Source organism: Cebidichthys violaceus, unplaced genomic scaffold (assembly GCF_023349555.1).
Source record: "Cebidichthys violaceus isolate CVI_PGR_0920_01 unplaced genomic scaffold, fCebVio1.0.p SCAF_82, whole genome shotgun sequence".
Classification (NCBI taxonomy): Eukaryota; Metazoa; Chordata; class Actinopteri; order Perciformes; family Stichaeidae; genus Cebidichthys; species Cebidichthys violaceus.
The window spans coordinates 835732-855960 of NW_027176967.1; the positions used below are offsets into that span (position 1 = coordinate 835732).

The 20229-nt window shown below is 39.3% G+C and overlaps 2 protein-coding genes across 3 annotated transcripts; one reads left to right on the plus strand and one right to left on the minus strand.

Annotated features, from left to right (window-relative positions):
* Nucleotides 1–1480: 1480 nt before the first annotated feature.
* On the minus strand, nt 1481–5382 carry LOC137866400 (nicotinate-nucleotide pyrophosphorylase [carboxylating]-like). Its single transcript, XM_068702283.1, has 5 exons — nt 5327–5382; nt 4448–4701; nt 2872–3182; nt 1899–2030; nt 1481–1774 (listed from the first exon to the last, which is right to left on the minus strand). The coding sequence occupies exons 2-5, from the start codon at nt 4698–4700 to the stop codon at nt 1565–1567; spliced, it is 906 nt and encodes a 301-aa protein (XP_068558384.1). The 5' UTR covers nt 4701; nt 5327–5382; the 3' UTR covers nt 1481–1564.
* A 1331-nt stretch (nt 5383–6713) lies between these two features.
* On the plus strand, nt 6714–18891 carry ppp1r12c (protein phosphatase 1, regulatory subunit 12C). 2 transcript variants are annotated; one of them, XM_068702263.1, is made up of 20 exons: nt 6714–7061; nt 8169–8343; nt 8453–8583; nt 8955–9073; nt 9933–10092; nt 10225–10369; nt 10540–10614; nt 10704–10768; nt 11030–11142; nt 11227–11288; nt 12233–12363; nt 12523–12610; nt 13108–13225; nt 13929–14044; nt 15080–15132; nt 15527–15566; nt 15819–15923; nt 16048–16098; nt 16434–16484; nt 17827–18891. In XM_068702263.1, exons 1-20 carry the CDS (start codon nt 6853–6855, stop codon nt 17917–17919), a joined length of 2100 nt encoding a protein of 699 aa, XP_068558364.1. In that variant the 5' UTR covers nt 6714–6852; the 3' UTR covers nt 17920–18891. The 2 variants fall into 2 exon arrangements, with proteins under 2 accessions (XP_068558364.1, XP_068558365.1); XM_068702264.1 differs by having other exon boundaries at nt 17677–17919.
* The last annotated feature ends 1338 nt before the right edge of the window (nt 18892–20229 follow it).

Consider the following 20229-nt stretch of genomic DNA (forward strand, 5'->3'; position numbering starts at 1 on the left):
ACTGTAATTATTGTGCTTAGGACAATTAAAGACTTAATTCCACCGCCATGCAGTTCTAACCAGCGTTGCACCAACGTGCTGAAGATATATTCCAGCAACTATTAAGAGCAAGAGACTCTAAACGAAAATACTTTGAGATGAAAGACTTAGTCCAATAAATATAATATAATATCAATTTTCTTTATAAAGAACTTGATCATTTGATTTGTGTGTGTATGAAATAATAGGGACCTGTACACCTTGAGAAGAACTCCATAGCAACCCTGAGATTAAGATTAAATTGATTAATATCAAATTTGGAAATTTTATTTTATGTTAAATTCTGTTTGTCAAACTAATGGTGGCTTATGGTGTAAACTGAGCACCATCATGATTTTATAATAATTTATGGGTTCATAAATTATAATTTAATCTCTAATAATAGTGACATAAATTGATATTAATGAATTATTATTTATTAAATCTGCTACCAGCAACAATGCTACAACATACAGACAGTAGGAATAGGAATTATACCACCAACCATTCATTCCTATCTATAGGTATATATTTTTACATAGGTTTTTTTTACCATATCATTCATAGTCTGATTCATAGACCATTGTATTCTTAAAAACATGGCAAATATTTATTGTTTTTAATGCTGTTGACAGTATTTTCTGATCTATGGAGTGAAACAAAGAGAAATCCCAAACTCCACCTTTAAAAACCTTTGACTCTAATATGTCAACAAAATTAAACAAGAATTTTGAACCTGGCTTTATCCCATTTTCAGATTTGTGTTCTTGAAATTTAATCAAATTATCACACATTTGATAAGATAATGCCTTATTTGCATATTTAAACATACATCAACAGCTCACAACAAGTTATGTTGATTTTTACCTCTGAAAAAGAACCTGGAGGTTGCGGTTTCACTTTGGCTGCCTGTGATGTCTGTAGATTATACAAAAATAATCTGGACATATTTTCTAGTAAGAAATGGGGCTGTTGCATTTTTCAATGATGTGAGCACCATTCACCTCCATTGTGTGTGGGGTGGCAGCAGATGTTAAACCTCAAAACCAGGAAAACTAAAATAAAAGTATATGCGTGGCTAGACACCACTATTAGAAAATATTTCAAGTGAGAAGAAAAATGTTTGGTTGGGACATATTATAGGTTGTCTGCTAACCTATAATTTAAATTTTCCTTAATTGTCCTGTATGTCTTTGATATCTCTGCTGATTCATTTTAACTTGTAACTGCTGTTTCTCTATGGCAATGCAGCTTTGCATATTTTGCTTTTCAAAGAACTACTTGAAATTGTCATTGAAGCTACACGGCCCTGGCAAAGAAGCAAGTACAAGCTTGTTTCTGTTTTCATTTTATTAAATGACTGACAACACAGTGAGCAAACAGGATGTGAATTGTTTCTCACGCTTTAGAAAGATAACTAATCGTAGCTGTACTGGGAAAAACTGAACACACTAAAAAGAAGTCTCCTCTATTTATCAGAACAATATCTCACACCCTGTTGTCCTTCAACCAGTGGTCCACTGTGTACATTGTTTTGTGATGGTCATCAATATTGCAGGCTTGAGTTAACAACAGGCTTTTGAACCTTGAGAGAAAAGTCCACAACTGGGCATCCCTGTGTTATGCAGCCCAGAGAAATGATGTCCACATTTGGGGACAAATACATAGCCAAGTTCTCTGGAGTCACTCCTCCACTGGCCTCGATCAGTAGTGTTGGGAACTCCTCCTTCAGTGCATGAGCTGCACCATGGAGCTCCTATGGTGAGAGACAATGTGGAGAAGGGATGTATTGTCTCATATAGTGGTTAAGTGGTATGGTGAGTTCAAACCAGGCAATTAAAAGAAGTGATCGGGGCTTGTGTTATTTCCATAGTCTTTACCTGAGGTTGAAAGTTGTCCAGCATAACTATGTCTGCTCCAGCTCCAGCTGCCTCTCTGCCCTCCTCTGAAGAGCGGCACTCCACCTCAATCTTACTGCTGAAGCCAGACACTGACCGGGCAGCTTTCACAGCCTAAAGAACAAAGATGGTTAATTTTTTTGTTGTACGTATTGTATTGTAAGCACATCTGACTTTAGGACAGATGTCAGTCTCTGTCCAACATTGTCTGTTGACAAACTTCCTAAAAAAAACTTGATTGCAACAGACCATAAATATACACAAATACACTGTAAAAGATAAACTATCTGTGATTTGTTGACCTTCTGACAGTTATTTTAAGTATTTAAACTTTTAGATAGTATTTATTATTTTGATAGAATGGTTTAATCAAAATAGTGTTCTATCAAAATAATAAATATTGGCAACATGTGTTTTTTATGCAGTCATTTTGATGGTTTTGCTGTGTGACGTAAAACTGGCCGTTTAAATTTGAACAACTTGAATAGAGTTTTATACTGTACAATTTATTATAAACATAATTTGTGAACCCTAAAAGACTGTTTAAAATAAGACAACTTTTAAAGGAGGATAATTAAAATAACATATTCGGATTAATGGTCTTCAAAGTATATATTATAAAATATTTGAATGCTTTTTTAAAATGTATAAAAGTAAAGAAAGATTATACTTTTATAAGCATAGGAAACCCTCTTAACCAAGTTTTTTTAACTGTCCTTAAAATGTGGTAAATTGAAACCACATAATTCAAATTTTAAAAGTAAAATATTTGAATGCTATAAACAGAGGGGTAATTATATTTAAACTTTTTCAACATTTTCAATAAATTTAGAAATAATCTATTGTGTTGCTTTTTAAATTCAAAAAATAAAAATGATTATGGCCCCTTTTTTTCTTTTGAACATGCTTAACTTCTTCTACAAGCCATTGTCCGATCTGTGGTGCAGCCGCCCACCTGTGTGATACTTCCTGATGCCCAGACATGGTTGTCCTTCAGCATCACCATTCCACTCAAGTCCTGTCTATGCATGGACACACTGCCAATCAGCATGGCGTACTTTTCCACCAGACGGAAGCCCGGAGTGGTTTTGCGCGTACCAGCCACTTCTCCATGCCAGCCTCTCACTGTTGCCATTGCCTGGAGCTGAGAACAGCGTGTGGCGATCCCCGAGGCCCGGGCCAGGCAGTTGAGAGCCGGCCTTTCCCCGAGGAGGAGGCACCTTGCTGGGCCTCTCACCACAGCAGTCAGCGTGATGGCATTTGGACCTGTTGAGGGAAGACAAAGACATTGGAGGATTTAGAGTTCAGAGAGTTTGACCATGACTATAACCATCGGATTCTAGCAGCCACTGGTAACCAATGCAGGGTACGGAGTAACGGTGTAGTGTGAGAGAACTTGGCTCGGTTGAAGACTGCTGCATTCTGGACGGACAGCAGAGGTTGGATGGTGCCTCCAGGAGCAAGTTCCAGTAATATACTGCCCACATTCTGGTGGGAGAATTGATCTTAAGTGATGTACATTTTCTGAACCTTAATATGTGCAAGATGAAGGAGCTAGTCATTGACCTTTGAAAAAGAAACTAGACGCATCTCGAGGTTTCACCACAAGTCAGCAGGTTGAAATTGTTTCCACTGCTCTTACAAATATTTTGGCGCCAGTTCCTTGTTTTATGCTGCAGCAAAGAGCATAACAACCAATGATAGGAACAGGATTAAAGGGCACTCCAACTATTTCGTGTTGCCATTAAGTTGGTACACCCACAAGAGACAGATTTAAAAAAAAAAAAAAGAATATTTAAAACTGATGCAGCAGAAACTGAGATGTCCTGACTTTTTAGTCAACACACTGGATAAATGTCCATAATGCAACTCAGTACTGTCGCATCTTTTGTTAAACTCTGTGTCCGGTTAATCACCATGATGACATAAGTTGCATTTCCTCAGACTCTAAAACGTTCTGAAGGCAAACTTTTTTCTCTGGCTGAGTTAACTGATCTTCATGTGAAAATTGTGTCTTGTCATATTTACTTGTTTTCTGAGATATTTTGCCACCTGCAAAAGTTCTCTGACGACTCTGGAATTGTCGGCCTCATCACGGACGGGGATGACAGGGAATACAGAGAACTGAACCAGGACATTGTAGGCTGGTGCCAGCAGAACTGCCTCCAGATCAACTCAGGGAAAACCAAAGAGCTGGAGGGGAACTTTCACCGGGGAACAACATCCAGGGAATGGACATTGAGATGGTGATATCTTACAACTACCTGGGTGTTCACCTGAACAGTGAACTGCACTGGGCAGACAACACAAACACATTATACAAAAAGGGACAAAGCAGACTCTATCTGCTGATTGTACTAGTTTGTGATTTATTGTTAATAGTGGCAATATGTCTTTGATATGTGGACTGTTGTAGCTGTCCTACTGGTGCATCTTTTGTCCAAAAGAGCAAACTAGTTTCCCCTCTAGGGATTCATACATGTATCTAATCTAATATCTTTGTGCTTTGGAAGACAATGTGTAATACCTACCAATCTCAGCTCCCTCCGGATGAATCCAGTCCACGCTGCATCCGACCTCAGTGAACACTGATGTGAAGAAGGGGCTCCCTGCCAGGACACTGTGTGGTGTTTTGCACAGCAACCGTGCCTCGACCTCCTGTGACCCCACACATACTCCTGCCGGGTCAAAGTTTGGTGTGTCCTCTGCCAGCCACTCTCGTGCCAATCGGGTCAGTGTGTAAGGTGGGATGGAGTGTGCTGCTTTGTGCGAGGGCCGAGACATTCTGATACATGCGTAAATGGAGGAAACTAGTAACTTGTTGTTCCACTTGACATGAAAGAGGAAACTAATAGATAATGAAGTGAAGTAACTCAATATGCTTTCTTCACAATGACTGTGAAATTCAGAAAATTCTGTGCTGTGTGCTGTAGATGACACTTTCAAAGTTTAATGATACATTTGTATTGTTCCTCTCCCTCTGTTTCCATGAAAGAATGACAGTGGAGAAGTTGTAGCAAAGCAACAACTGCAAGAACACCAAAGCAGATATTACACTCTGACAGACGTAATGCCTGAGTGGCAGAAATAAAAAACATCATAGGGGTTATTTATTATAAAGTATCATAAGCATGAGTGGAAAAACAAGAAGCCTGTATGTTGAGACTACATTCAACAAATCAATTTCACAGCACCCCACCCACCAAATTCCTTTTTTATGTTAAACTATACTGACAAATTAAAGGAAAACCCTAAATTTTCACTGAAGAAGTCAGTGCTGTATCATAACCTACAACTAGGTGGTGTTTTAAAGGAATTATTACAACCACAGCATATTCTGTCACACATTTACTAGTTCACCAGTCCAAGATCGAAAAGCACAAATAAATGCAAATTAGGTATTTACTTACTTCCTTCAATGGCTGTCCGATTTCTGTCGGTCACAGACTGTAGAGTTGTACTGCTGAGCAGAAAGAGCCACAGGAAAAAAGTGACATGGAATTTGACCCTGTGTTCACATAGGAATGTTTACAAGCTATGTAAGTGTTAGGACTTAACATTGATCGTTTAAATCAATGCTGATTCACAGGTCAGTATGAATATTTGGAAAAATGAGTGGAGGTAAATTCACGTTTTAAGTCAATGCAGCTGAGCAAAATATATGCATAACCTGCTGTAGGCCTAACCCACAGGCAGTGCATGACAAACTAAAATATGCAACTTTTTTGTACTTGGGATACATTATAAATTGGATGTATTATGCACAACTTTTTTTGTCTGTGGCACTTTGCATACAAATCTTTACCTGCCTCTTTTCTCAAATAGGCTTTATACCACTGATTATTTTGGGGCCTTTGTTGCTCTCATGTGTGTGCCCACGGATGTGGTGATCAGCAGCATTGTGCTAACTATATGTACAGGGAAGTTATTGCAACACCAACTACATTATACAGCAATAAAAAACACTCAACCTGCAGCACATCAGATTAACAACTGCATTGCTTTTACCGAGACAGACTGCTTCTTTCTAAACCCCTATTGTGGCTTTATGAATGCTGGTTATCCCAGCCTCAGGCTAGCAGCCACTGCAAGGTAGACAGCCCATGAGAATGAGCAGTGCTGGATGGAGACATGCACAGTAAAGTGGGAAGACTTGCACATCACTTACTGCCTTAAGGCAAAAGGTTGCATATTTCATCTTCAAACTAAATGGTGTACAGGTTGTGCGGCTTATGTAATCTCAATAAATGGCCCTGCTGTCTCCATATGGGGAAGCGGACAGGACGAACTTTGATTAGTCAAGCTTGGTCAATATCCTCAAAGCTTAAGGCTTCCCATCAGACAGTCAGATCCTATAATAGTTCAGTCCCACTTTCTTTAAGTTTAGGGCACCATTTATAAGGGGTAAAAAGTAATAGAGGCTCCTATTGGCTTGTTATTGATTCGCTTTGGACCTTCTTAATTACCTTCATTGTGGATATCATTTCAAAATACAACTGATCCGAGTCTCACAAGAATCACAATGTCAGGAAGTGTTCTGCTAACTGTGTGTGCATTATCATGTGTACAGTTCCCAGACATTGAGCTTTACTGCATTTCCCCTCCACACTATATACAGGTCTAATGGTCTAATCCTTCCTAAAATCAGTATGTGGTATATTCTATGTACAGCCTATGGTCTAATACTTCCTAAATTCAGTCAGTAGTCTACTCAATACACTGTCTATGGTCTACTAAAGAACAGTGGCGGTGACGTCAGACAGACGACAAGCCCGAACAGCTTTGCGCGCTCCCGACGCCAACGAACACGAGCCGAGGCTTCCTCCACATCCAGAGCTTAGAACAAGAACCAGGAAGTATACACATGGAGGGTGTGTCGTTCCCTGCCAGTGAATGTTTTATTTTTAAAAACACAGTCCTCCTCCTCTAATAAATAATGGGAGACTCGGCGAGGACCAAGCGGCGGGAGCAGCTGAAGCGCTGGGCCGGCTCATGCACCAACAAAGCGTCGGCCGTGCCCAGGCGGAGGTGGCGGGGCGATGCCGAGAACGGAGCAGGGGAGCCGGAGGCCCAGTTTAGCGACCCGCCTAGGGACCAGCCAGTGTGTGTAGGCATAGATGAAATCAGTCCCCTTCTCAAACGACGGTGAGGAAACGTCTCGTCGAAACGTTTTACAATAACAGCCGGCCGGCTAACACCCAGCTAGCTTAGCTTAACATCTAACGTTAAAGACATGTTAAAGGAGGAATGTTGTGCTTGGGCTTGGACAGGGGGTGGAACAAATAACACGACCCATATGTCTTTAAGTACAATATTCTAGCCCCTTTCAGCTAAATAACATCCACTCAACTGTCAGTGGCCAACGGTCATTTCTGTGGCCATAGTGTGTAGTGTGTAGTGTTAGCTAGCTAACAATCAGTCCTGGTGAGGGTCTGCTTGTCAAGCACCGTGTTGCTCATTCACTTTTTTTTGCAGTGCTGCCAATACAGGCAGTGGCAATCTATTTTTAATGTTCATTGTTTTCTTATTGGCAACAAATCCCACGAGAAGACCAAAACCACCAATGAACTGATCATAAAGCAAGTATTGCCTTTGTATTTAAAGCCTGGTCTTGCTTGTTTGCCCCCCCCATAGACTTCAATTGTTAGGGAGCCCGAGTGTTAAATTGGGTGACATGGTCCTTCAGTAACATAAACTAGGCTACTATGGTTTACTTTTGAATCAGGTCCACATAAACTGTCCTGCAGCTTTAAATATCCACTATCGCACCAAAATCCACAATTTGCAAAAGTCCCCAAGAAATACATATTTTACTGAGTGTTTTGCAGGAAATGCCCAGCTGTTTTAGGGAATTATTTAAAAATAGACTTTGTATTTATGACATCTTTAAAGATTTAAGACTTCAGTCCAGCTGGCCTTGGGACTGCAAAGAACCACTGATATGGTAGGGATGCCTGAAAATATTAAGAGATGGAAAAATGCATTGTTGGCTTAAGTATTTTCATTGGATTTGTTGACAGGAACGAAGCCATAAAATATTGCCAGCCTCATCCTGTAATTAAACCCCTTTAACAGTCTTATCACATCACATTGACTTTTCCTACACGGCTACTGCAACTGTGTTGAAAAATGTTTATTTTTTGTCTATTCCCTGTATGAATCTCACTGGTGCTACAAGGCATGTTTCTTCTTTAAATTGGCAAAACTGCTAATCAGAGAGGTCATCTAGCTAACTGTATCCCCTGTCTTTAGGAAAAGGGTGAGGTTTGACAGGGCTGCAGAGTTCCTGGCTGCCTGTGCCAGCGGAGACACAGAAGAGGCCCAGTTGATGCTGAAGGAGGCCAAAGAAACCAAAACAAGGAAGGAGGAGGAAGTGGCAGAAATTATCAACTGTTCCAATGCCGATGGAATAACTGCTCTCCACCAGGTGAGGCAGTTTCTCCTCCAAGGGTTTAATCAAAATTTCTGGTTGATGCTGATATGAATGAAACATTTATACTTTTTTTTTACTTTTTGTTTTCCTCTCTTCTACACAGTCCTGCATAGATGGCACCATGGAGATAGTGTCCTTCCTGTTGGAACACGGTGCCAACGTAAACCAGGTTGATAGTGAGGGATGGACACCGCTGCATGTTGCTGCCTCCTGCGGTTACTGTGACATTGCAGAGTGAGTAGTATACGTCTCTACAGTTAGCAGACTACAGCTGTGTAATACAGTACTCTTTGACACTTTGGAGACGTCAGAATGCAGCGTGGGTGCCAGAGTATTTGTGCATTGAACAATACTAACATTGTTTTCCTGTTTGGCAGTCAGCTGAAGCTTGAGTGGGCTGGCCTGGCACACAAATGCATGCAGCTCAAATGATTTAGCAGTTGATGCACCATTCTTTTTCCTACAGTCTCTTGTTCTGTTAATAATGCCTTTTTGGCATCGCTTTGACGGTAACGTGATAGGATTAGGCGTTTCCGTCTAGAATTGGTTGGCAAATGTTTCTGCAGTTAAATGGATTCTGACTGTGTCCATGTTTGTTTTGACAGTTTTCTTATGCAGCAAGGTGCATCTCTCTCTGCTGTAAACTGTGATGGTGACGTTCCACTGGACATTGCTCTGGATGAGAGCACTGAGTCCCTCCTTCAGGGTTACACTCTGAGACAGGGTGAGTGCTGTCCTTTTTAAAAGGATGCTTCATCATTTGTTTGTGGTTAATCTTGGGCAAATGTGTTTGTGTTTCTTGATATGAGAGGTTTAAATCCTGCATACTTCTAAGACGAAGCATAATTAGTAGAGATGCACCAATTTGGGATTTCAGGGCTGATAATAATTTATGATCTGTAGGGCTATACCAAATGTACTTTTTGCTCAAATTCAAAGCTTCTATTGAGATTTTCGAACGAAACTTTAAATGTCTGTTGTCTTATTTTATGACGTCATCACCCCAAAAAAATTGTTATTGTGGTTATCTAAACCACAATAACAATTAATTCATGTAATTCATGGTCCTGTTAGATTGCTGCTAGACTGCCCCATTATTATGGGTGTGTTTCTCCCTTTGTGTGTGGCAAGCAGAAGAGCAAACAGTTTTTTGGCCTCAGTCAGAAACAATCCTACGCATCCATCACTGGAATCTAATTCTACAAATAGTATAATACTCATAATATTATTGTAGCCTTTAATCAGCCCTACAGCCCTAAATATCCACTTGTTGTGTCCGATACCAATATGATAAATGATGATATTAATCTTACAAATGCAACAATGTGAAGACAAAAGTAAATATTTTCATACTGACCGGTTTATTTTTTTCTGTGCGTGCCTGCTCACTGACCGACACAGAGAGCCCAAGAGAAAGAGAGACAAAAGTCCACACTCAGAACAAGTATCAACTGATATTTCATTACTGGAACAATAACAATGATTTTGAATTTTCTAACATAATCCCTAATAACTACCCAAATGGAATGCCTCGTATATAAAAGAAGAGACGCATGTGTTTGACATGTTCTGTCTGTGTCCAGGTGTGGACTTGGAGGCAGCCAAGCGGCTGGAGGAGGAACAGATAATGACGGATGCCCGGATCTGGCTATCTGAGGGCCCACCTGCTGATGTAAGACACCCCAGGACCGGGGCCACCCCACTGCATGTGGCTGCAGCCAAAGGCTATCTAGAGGCTCTCAAGTAAGCATCTCCTAATGTTTTTCATAATGGATATAATTTAACATTTGAACTTAAACATTTCAGGAAGTTATATTTTGTCATTTAGTGTATCATGCAGTTCTGCTGTTGTCAACTTGCTGTGGTGTTGTTTAGGATACTGTGTCAGTGTGGGCTGGATGTGTCGGCTATGGACTTTGATGGCTGGACGCCTCTCCATGCTGCAGCACACTGGGGTCAGGGGGAGGCCTGTCGCATCCTTGCTGAACAGCTGTGCAACATGGAGGCTCGAAGTAATGCGGTATGACCCCATATATTTCCGAAAGCTTTTCTTATTACATCATTCTTCTATGTTTAGCGTGTTCTTTCATTTCCAGAAGCAGCATGACATTTAGATCATTTGTAGAAGAACTTGGTACTGTAAATGTAACATGCTTTTTCATTTTTGTCACGTTGTTTCTCACTTTTTAGGGTCAGACACCATTTGATGTAGCTGATGAAAGCATTGAGGAGCTCCTGGAGGATTTATCACAGAAACAAGCAAATGTGAGAGAGTTTGTCTTTACCTGGTATTATATGCATTTAATTTATGTGATTTTAACCAAAAGCACTGACAACTGTCTCTCTCTCCACAGTCTATATTGGACAGGCAAAACCAACCAGGCTCCACCGCTGCAAACGCACAAAACAAACGGCGGAGGTTAGTGTCCATCTGTAACATATCCTGAATTATGTTTCCCAATACAACTTTTTTTTTAATTGTTCCCTGCTGTGAACACATAGGGCAGGTTTCCCTGACAGGTATTAAGCGTAAACTAAAAACAAATAAACATGCCAGTAACACCTTCATCCACAAACATTGCCATGTAATCAACGCAGGAGCTCTGAAGAGTTTCTTTGAGCAGTGTCATCCAATAAGCTCCCTCGATGCCAACATCTGTCCCCATTTCATGTGTCCCAGGAGCTCAGTGTGCAGGATGAGTAGTAAAGACAAGATGAATGTGCAGGACCAGTCTAAAGAGAGGGGTGTTTCGGGAAGCCTGGAGCTGAGTGAGGAGAAAGAGAGCAGCTCTGGTAAGCCTGCTGCTGTGTTGATAAAAGTACTACAAACTCTGTAAATGCCTGTGATTCCAAAAGATGCTGGTTCTCTTTTCCCAGAAAGCTACACCGTGTCCAGTCCAGAGAGTGTGATCACATCCACAGCATGCCCTGATGACAAGGTACAAATTACAGTGCACATCAGCCAAGTGTTTTATATGAAGTACATCATAGAAAAGCTTGATGGAAAAGACAAAATGTGATCAAACATTCTTGATATCGCAAAAGGGTTTTTACTTTTTTCAATTTGTGCTTTTGGTGATTTTAGATATTTATTTTTTTTCCTCGTTGTTTTCTACAAAACTACTATTTTACATAGCTTGTTCTTTTTGCTCCAGCCCAGTTGATGTAATTACAACAAATAAAAAAAATATACTAAAAAGAAAATCCCTAAATTTGCAGTTTCAATTTGTTGTCTTTTGGATTGGGATTTTGCCTGTATATTAATGAAGAAAATATTGTTAATTTTCATTCAGTAGTTTTCTATTGAATGAAAACATGGTGTAAAGAACAAATAATGACTAAAAACAATATTATGAATATGAGCAAATTAGAAAAAAAGCCATAATGTCTAATGTTCCAGCAATTTTAAAACAAACAGCAGTGATATATATTCCAAATGGGAAAGAACATATAGTTCAATACTTTCCGCCTACCTGACTGCCTACCCTAACTCTTTCAACCTCAAGTAACCTCAAGTGTTTGCTCTTTCAAACACAAGAGCAAAGCAATGTACTGCTGTGATCGGGGGTGATTTTTATTTTATTTTTTTCACCGCCTATCCTTGCCATCAGACAGCCCTTACTGACGGGGAACTGAAGCTGTTATAAACTATGCTCTCTTCAAAAGAACAAGACTCCGTTTACAAAATCAGTAAAATTACCTCACAGTACACAGGAGTTGCTGCTCACTTAAAAAAATCCTAACTAACCTTTTAAAGAATGTTGACTAAAAAAATGTATTTGAACAGTATGCTGACATTGGGGCCATGAATCAAAAGTTTAATTGTTGACAGTTGATTACAGTTAAGCCTATGGCCTGTTTTCTTGTGTCTTACTTGGTTCAGACACCAGAGGAGAAAGGCGAGGAGGAGCAGGAGCAGGACAAGGCGAACCGCACTGCCAGAGTCCAACCAACCCCTCAGACGAGGGAGGCCGCGGCTGAGAGCCCCAACACCCCCAACACTGACAGGCGCAAGTAAGAAACAACACAGTGGTTGAGCATGAACATAAAACATTTTTTGTATTTAATAAATAAATGAAAAATACGGTCCCCTAATGGTTCTCTGATTGTAAAAAATGTGAACATATAATACTGTCTATGGAGCATATAATTTGTGTTTGTTGGTGTGTTTAGGTTCCAGGCTCCAGTCAGAGATGAAGAGTCTGAGTCTCAGAGGAAAGCTCGCTCTCGCTTGATGCGGCGGTCCCGTCGCTCCACACAGGTACTGCTTCACATCGGTTTTATTATGTGCAAAAAAAAAAAAAAAGTTTGTAACAGGCAATATATTTGTGTTTCAATATACAAAAAATGTTTCTAGAGCAGTGTTAACAACACATGGAGTATGAGTGGACCCGTTTTATTGAAGAGTAGCCACTGACCGAGCTCCTCTAATTTGGTGAAAAACACATTTCATGTCCTAAAAATTCTTCATAATAAAAGTGCCCCTTATTTTGAAATTTAAAATCTTTTACTTTGAGGTAGCAGCTAACACCAGTGGACTAATTGATCAGTCGAGATAATCATCCGATCTGTATAACTGAGTTTTTCCACAAAGGCACCACTTGAAATCTTGTGTTTACCAAAGATGTGTTAATTAGTTTTGTGAACGCCATTCATTCAGCATGAAAAAAAGCATAACGTTGATAAAGAACCTCAACTAAAGAGGTCTTAGTTGACTGGCCTTTGAGTGATTTTAGTTTTTTTGCTCTGTACCGGCAGGGTGTGACTCTGACAGACCTGAAAGAAGCAGAGAAGACTGTGCCTAAAGCTGCAGATCCACCGCCTCGCAACATCCAGCCTGTCAGCCCCATTGTTACTGTCACACCTGCTGAAAGGGGTGAGTGAGGCTGAAACGCTAGAGCCATTTCTATTTACTGTAATACTAGATACAAACATGCTGTATATTGTGGGTGGAGTGCTATTCCGGATAGTTTTGAAAGGTTGAGGTTTCCTCACATGGGTTCTAAGGGTGCTGCTGGTGTGGAGGGTTAGGTGTGGTTTATCTAGCGGGGTGGCTACCATATATTCATATTGTCGTGGGTAGTGTACTGCTTCCTCTTTACTATGTTTTGGCCACCCTTTCCCACACTCAATGCTTAATTTTTTTTAAATGTGGAACTGAGCATTTCCTCGTCTGATGACACCATGTTTACTTAAATCAGCCTGTTGGATCAGTAAAATGCATCAGGTCAGTTTTTTAAAGATCACAAAGCCAAACAGAGCGTCATGTTAACTGATCTCGCTACTCTCAACTTGCAGAGATAGAAATAGAAACTGAGGTCAAAGATATGACAACTTCCGGTTTTACAGAAAGTTATATTTGGAAACTAATCTACCTGATTGCATAGTTGCTTAGATTAATCCTGAACTGAGCTCCAGTGACGCATCTGTCAAGCACCTTTTGTGTTCTAGCCGTGTTTGTTACATGTTATTCATTCTTCTTTGGATCTTTACACCGGCGTGGGACGTGGTTAGTTAGATTCTTGACTCAACCAAATGTCCTTCAGGAGTGTTTTTTTGTCAACCTCCATGTGTTTCAGATACAGACCTAGTGAATGAGGTGGAGCCAGAGGGAGAGAAGCGTCTGGGAGTGAAGGACAGGAGGAGAGGGAGGAGGGAGCGACGCTCCACTGGCATCGTTCAGCCAGGCGGAGAGGTAAGAAAGAAAACAACCGTACATCATCACAAACATGGCAGAGAGCTCACCACAGTATTTGTGTGTGTGTGTGTGTGTGTGTGTGTGTGTGTGTGTGTGTGTGTGTGTGTTACTTTTTTGCTGGAAAAAGGAAAGTGACAGAGGCTTGCAGCTCCGGCCATGTCACTGCTTCCCAGGGCCGTTGACGTAGTGCTCGCTGCGGAGAGTAACTCCCTTAGCCCATTGAACATAAATCCATAATATATTTAGCGCTCTGATAGTACGATGTTCTTATGTGAGGGCCCTGGTTAGTAAATGTATTCTTTGATTTTAAAACAGTAGCCTTAAGTTGTTGTCGCTATTTAGCCTTTCTGAGGCTATTGCCAAGATTCTGCTCTGGTGGTCCTGCAAATAGTGCAACTTATATAACTTAAATTCACTCATAGTAAGGAGATTCATTAAAAGCACGAGTTTTTATTGAATTTTTATTTACAATATTATTCATCAAAATTGCATCACCAGAAGGTACAGGCTGGCTCACGCTGGAGCAATGTAAAATTGCCTTGAGAAGAAATAAGTTAGTTTTTTGATATAGTTGGATATATTACAGGCTGTTAAGGCCTGTAGGCTGTGTAACTGTGTCTCTCACATAATGCACGCATATGTGCGCTCACTCAAACACACACAGAGGAAAAGTGAGAGAACTTCCTTCCTTTACAAGCTTATGTTGCTTCTCACCTTTCACTCAGTAAGTCAGTAAGAGAAACAGATCTTATTCAGTTATACAGCTGTTAAAAAAAAACACTGCCATTGCGCCTTAACGTGCAGAGCGTCCGGTTGCAGCCATTGAGCTTGAACCCCGGAAGCCTGTACATGAATACAGCGGTGGGAGACCACAACAAAAACACAAGCTGTCATACTTTCCTCAAACTTGCTACTTGACTACAAGCATTTTGATTGAAACAAAAAAGGCTACAAAATGTGCAACAGCGAAAATGTCCTTATTAAGATAACGACTGTCGTGCAGCTGACAATGTGAGCCTTTTTGTTTTTCAGAATGAAAATGAAGATGATCATTTGGATGATACAAACAGTAACAGTACCTACAAGTAAGTGTTTTTTTCCTCTCTGTGACATTTTATTATAATTTCACACATTTCAGAGACAAACCATGATAACAGAATATTTGTTTGTTTTTTTACTTTTTGGTTATACATCTCTTTCGCTTTTAAAAAAAAATAAAAATGTTGTGTTATGGCTTATGTTCAATTCTTTTAAGTTGTGGTGATTAATGTCTTAAATGATGGCCGCAGGGGAAGATTGTTTGAACATGGTTGACTGTGTACTCTGCATTTGTATGTGCACCAGCTGGTTTGGCCTGCTAGTTGTATGTAGTGTTATTTTCAGGATATAAAGGTAAATTCTTAGTTTTATCAATGTATTGCCTTTGTTTGTGTGAAGGATTTTCTGTCGGGTGTTTAAAAGTCTTGTGTTTCTCTGCAGTGAGAGTCAACTGGGAGACTTATCAGCTGACTACAGAACGGTATGTGTCTGACCCTTTTCTCACAGAAAAGCTCACATATTAACACACCTGAGGACTGAAAGTGAATTATAGCTGATATCTAAACCAGCCTGAACAGGAGTGACACCCAGCAAGCTGTAGGGAGAAATGAACAGAAACCCCCAGTAGACCGTACTGTAGCATCACTCATGCTAACACCTGCACACGTGAGCTTTTATCTTCAGGTTGTTGTAGTTTGAATATCTTTGTGTGTGTTTTTGTGTTTCCCTCTAGCTGTACTTAAAGGTTCTGCAGGAGAACCTGGCGCTAAAGGACGAGCTTGAAGAAAAGGAGCTGCTGCTCAGCCAAAACAAAGTGGAGCTTGAGAGACTCCAACAGGTGTGTGTGTGTGTGTGTAGTTGTGTGTAGTTGTGTGTAGTTGTGTGTAGTTGTGTGTAGTTGTGTGTGTGTAGTTGTGTAGTTCTACAATCACCTGTTTGAATACTGTTTCTCTCTGTGGCAGAGTCAAGAGTGCAGCACAGACAGACCGGCTCTCCTGGAACTGGAGAGATTTGTAAGTCGTGTTTTTTTCTGCGTCTGTTCTTCTAGGAACAAACCTCCTGTACTATATACATAAATACTATTTTTTATATATATATATACATACACACAGAACATATATTTCTATATCACAATAAGGAGAAAAGCAAAAGAGTTGTAACAGTTAGTTTTAAAAATCAAAACATCTTTTATTTTCTGGTCACTGAAGCTGATAAAATAAATAACCAGAGAAGGATTGCATGTTTATATAGCGCTACAAGTTCAGCAGAGCCTGAAGCCAAGGAGTCAGAAACAATGAATGGACTTTCTGGCAAAATGTTTTTGTGATGTTCAAACCGTTGTTCACAGGAGAAGTTGGCCCTGCAGAGGAAAGCAGTGGAACTGGAGGATGAGCTGAAGGTACAGATGTCAACACTGATTACTTACCGTACTGAATTAACTTTAGTGTAATTATTTGATGCTCTTATTCCCAAATAATTGATTATAACAGTTGCACAAGCAATGCTGCTTTCAGATGAAAACTTCAGAGTGAATGTCCAAAAAAATATATATTTATTGTATGCACTGCAACATATTGTGACCCATTATGTTGGGCACCTTTTGTACTTGATGCACCTTAAAAAATATACACTTACAACGCTAAAGCTAGAATTGTTTTTAGTGTCATTAGTTTACATGTTTAATGTAGCCTATAGGGATGCTGCCCTGTCATTAGCGCAGCTGCATTTTCAAGTTTAGAGGGATGGTTTAGATTTTTTTTAAAGGGGGGTTGTATGAGGTACTTATCCATAGTCTACAGTAGACGGCGACCGGCATCCACCCAGCTTGGCAGGAAAGTGGTCACAGAAGCAAAGCAATATATTGCTATGAACAAAGGCAGCAGCAAAACTTTATTTTAGCCATAATCAATATCAGTTTAAGGGTGTGCTATATTCAGCCCTTTCTCATGGGGAACTGAAGACATTTATATGTGCTCTCTTCAAAGCCACAAACAAACTAACCAAACTATACTCTCATTTATTTCTCCAGAGTGTAGGTAATACACTGACTTTGGTCGTAAGTACCTCATACAATCCCACATTAAAACAATACTAATTTTATAATAAAAAATAATCCAAATCTTTCACCATGTGTGATCCAACTAAGGCAACATCATCGTGTGTTTGAAACAACGATAATGTAGTATTATACTGGAGGTCATTCGTAGCAACCATGTATTTATTTTTGCACCACTAAAAGTCCAGCACAGTAACGAGAGCATATGGTTCGTTTGTCAGCAGTGTAGAATGGTGAGATTTCAGTCTCCTGTGGCTAAAGGTCCTACAAAGAAAATATAATGGATATTTTGTAAAAAACAAAACAATTACCACTGTAGATTTAACGTAAGATCACTTGAGGTTTCCTGCAGTGTTTTACTGCAGAGGTGGACCACTTCAACTGGTGGTAATGCAAAAAAAATAAATTCTTCCAGCATAAAAATTACTTCTCTTGAATGAAGTAAACAGTTCAGTTTCATGGTAAAAGAGTAGAACGCTGTGATACTGTTATATTTGAAGGAGTGTTGAAGCTAAAAACACCAATGTTTCTGTAGGTTCTGGGGGATCTCAGAGCAGACAACCAGAGGCTCAAGGATGAGAATGCTGCCCTCATTCGAGTCATCAGCAAACTCTCAAGATAAATCTTCAAAAAAAACTACATGGAAATAAATAGTATTACTGGATTTCTTCTTTTGCCAACTCAGGAGACACAAATCGGGAATGGAGACGGCAGCATCGAACACCTGCACATCACATTCTACAGTAACTGGAACAAGTATAGATTTCGGGGTTATTAGCCTGTGTTTGGGCCTTTATGTTTTGGCAGATCTACTGTATAACAAGCTGAACTGCACCGCCTGTGGACTGACAGGACTTTCCCGTTTACATCTACTTTTATATTCAGTCTTCATTGTTGTATTTTTTTAACTGGAATATTTTAGTGTGCTTTGCTCCTCCGAAACTTTGTATAAAATCTGTATCAAGAGACTTTAAGCCATGCACAGTGCTAGATAGCCATCTTGACCTCTAAAGGGGTTGAGGGGAAAAAAAACAACAGACATCAGTCAGGTGTTGGGGATGTAGAAAAAGAAAAAATGACTTACCGCAAATGTGCCAAAAACAGCCCCAGTTTTGCATGTCCACTTGGAGAAAACTCCAAGTGGTCAGTGTTGTTTCTCAGGATGAGTCTTGGGTGGATGCTTTCTGTTTTGGCTGACTACTAGTGGACCAAATTTGCATGCTCATTTCTCCCTGCTCCTCTGAATGTATATTTAATATGTATATTTATGTACAGGGGCCATGTGTTCTGACAGTGATGTAAAGAAGTAGTTGTGGACTCTGTTGTACAAAGGACGGTTCTGGGTGCTTATCATAGAAGTCAGGTGCAGCTCATGTTCAGAGGGATTTTTACAGAAAATGTTTGTTACAAATGTCAGATCTTTCAAGAGCTTGAGGAGAATGCATAGCCGTATCCCTCTATCCTTAGTACTGTAAGTCAGTAGTAATTTTGCTTCACCATTTTGACTGGATGCCTCTGAAAGCAACGACCCTAAGCTAAGTATTCACCCTGTGACGGACAGCTGTTAGTATTCAACAGACAGGCCAGATGGGTCAACATTTGAATGTTTTCTCCAATTTTAAAAAAGAAACTTGCATGTCAAATTGTATTTTGATGCTGTGCCTTTCAATATACATTTTTAGTAATATTTCTATTTTGCTTTGGCAAATGTACACTGTTAAGTATAAAATACAGGATGGGTATAACTTTATTAAGGCTCTGTTTATTCTTTTACAAATTACTGGAACTTGCCTTTGACTATTTTTCTGAAAGGGTCGTATGTTTTTTAAAAGTTTGTTTTTTTTGATACTGCGGTATATGTAAAAAACTCTTAGTATGGAGATAAGAAATATTGCTTGGCTCTATAGCCCGGACAATATATTTGCTGATTTTAGTTTATCGCAGATATATCATTTTGGCGAGTATGTCGGCCAATAAGTAATGAGAGTTTCATTACTGAAATGTCTGTGCTGTATTTTTTTCTCTCCAGTGTTAATTATTTAAGAATGGGTGAAAAACGTTTTGCCAGGATAATTTGTCTCCTTTTTCATCTGTGAAACCAGTGGAAAAAAAAAATTGGAAGGTGAATTTTTTTTCTTACGGTTGGTTTTATTTCTCTATTCAGTCTAAAGATGAGGTATGTGATAGCAAGATATGTAAATTAAAACTCACAGGGAGAAAAAAATGTCTTGATTTAAAAATATATATATAAATAATAATTCTTCACATGTTCTCACAAATGAAAACTTTTTTATGGAACTTGGAAAGATTATCCTGGCAAAATTACTTTCACGCTGGCCTCTCCGAGCATCTTTAGTAGTGTCCACTACTAATGGTCACAATTCTTTTAGAAAATAACGAGAAAGGAAGTATTGGATATGCGATTTTTCTGTCAAATACTAATATTAGCATTAAACAACTGTTTAAGACTGCCTCTATTTAAGACCCAACAGATTCATGTTTTAGGCCTCTACTACTACGTCCTGTTTGACTGGTCTTAATGTCATCAGTCATGTAAATAAAATAATATATACAGTCTAGAAATGTAAAGCTCAGACTAGATGCTGGCTCTAGATTCCTTAATATAGGTCAAGCTACAAAAAACGTTGAATCCTACATTTCATTGTTTTTCTTAAAACATATAGTATAAAAATTCAAAGTATACTATGCCATGAAAAAAATTCATAGAATACTGTGTCAGAAACAAAAGTCATAGAAACTCAGTATAGTATGTCATCAAATGGTCATAAAAAAGTCATGGTATAGTATTCCATAGGAATGTCCTTAAAGAAGTCATACTTTATGCAATGTATATGAAAATATTAAAAAGTTAGTACTGTATGTTTTTATGTCTAAAAATGTCATTAAAAAGTCATAGTATGTTACGTCCTAAATTATGAAACTCCTTCTGAAGTATGTCAGAAAATATAAAGTCATAGTATAGAAGATCAAAAGGTCAGAATAGTATGTCATACAAAAGTTAAAGTATTGTTTGATTACAAATTTTGTGCAAAAGTAGTATGTTGAAAAATGAAAGCCATAATATAGT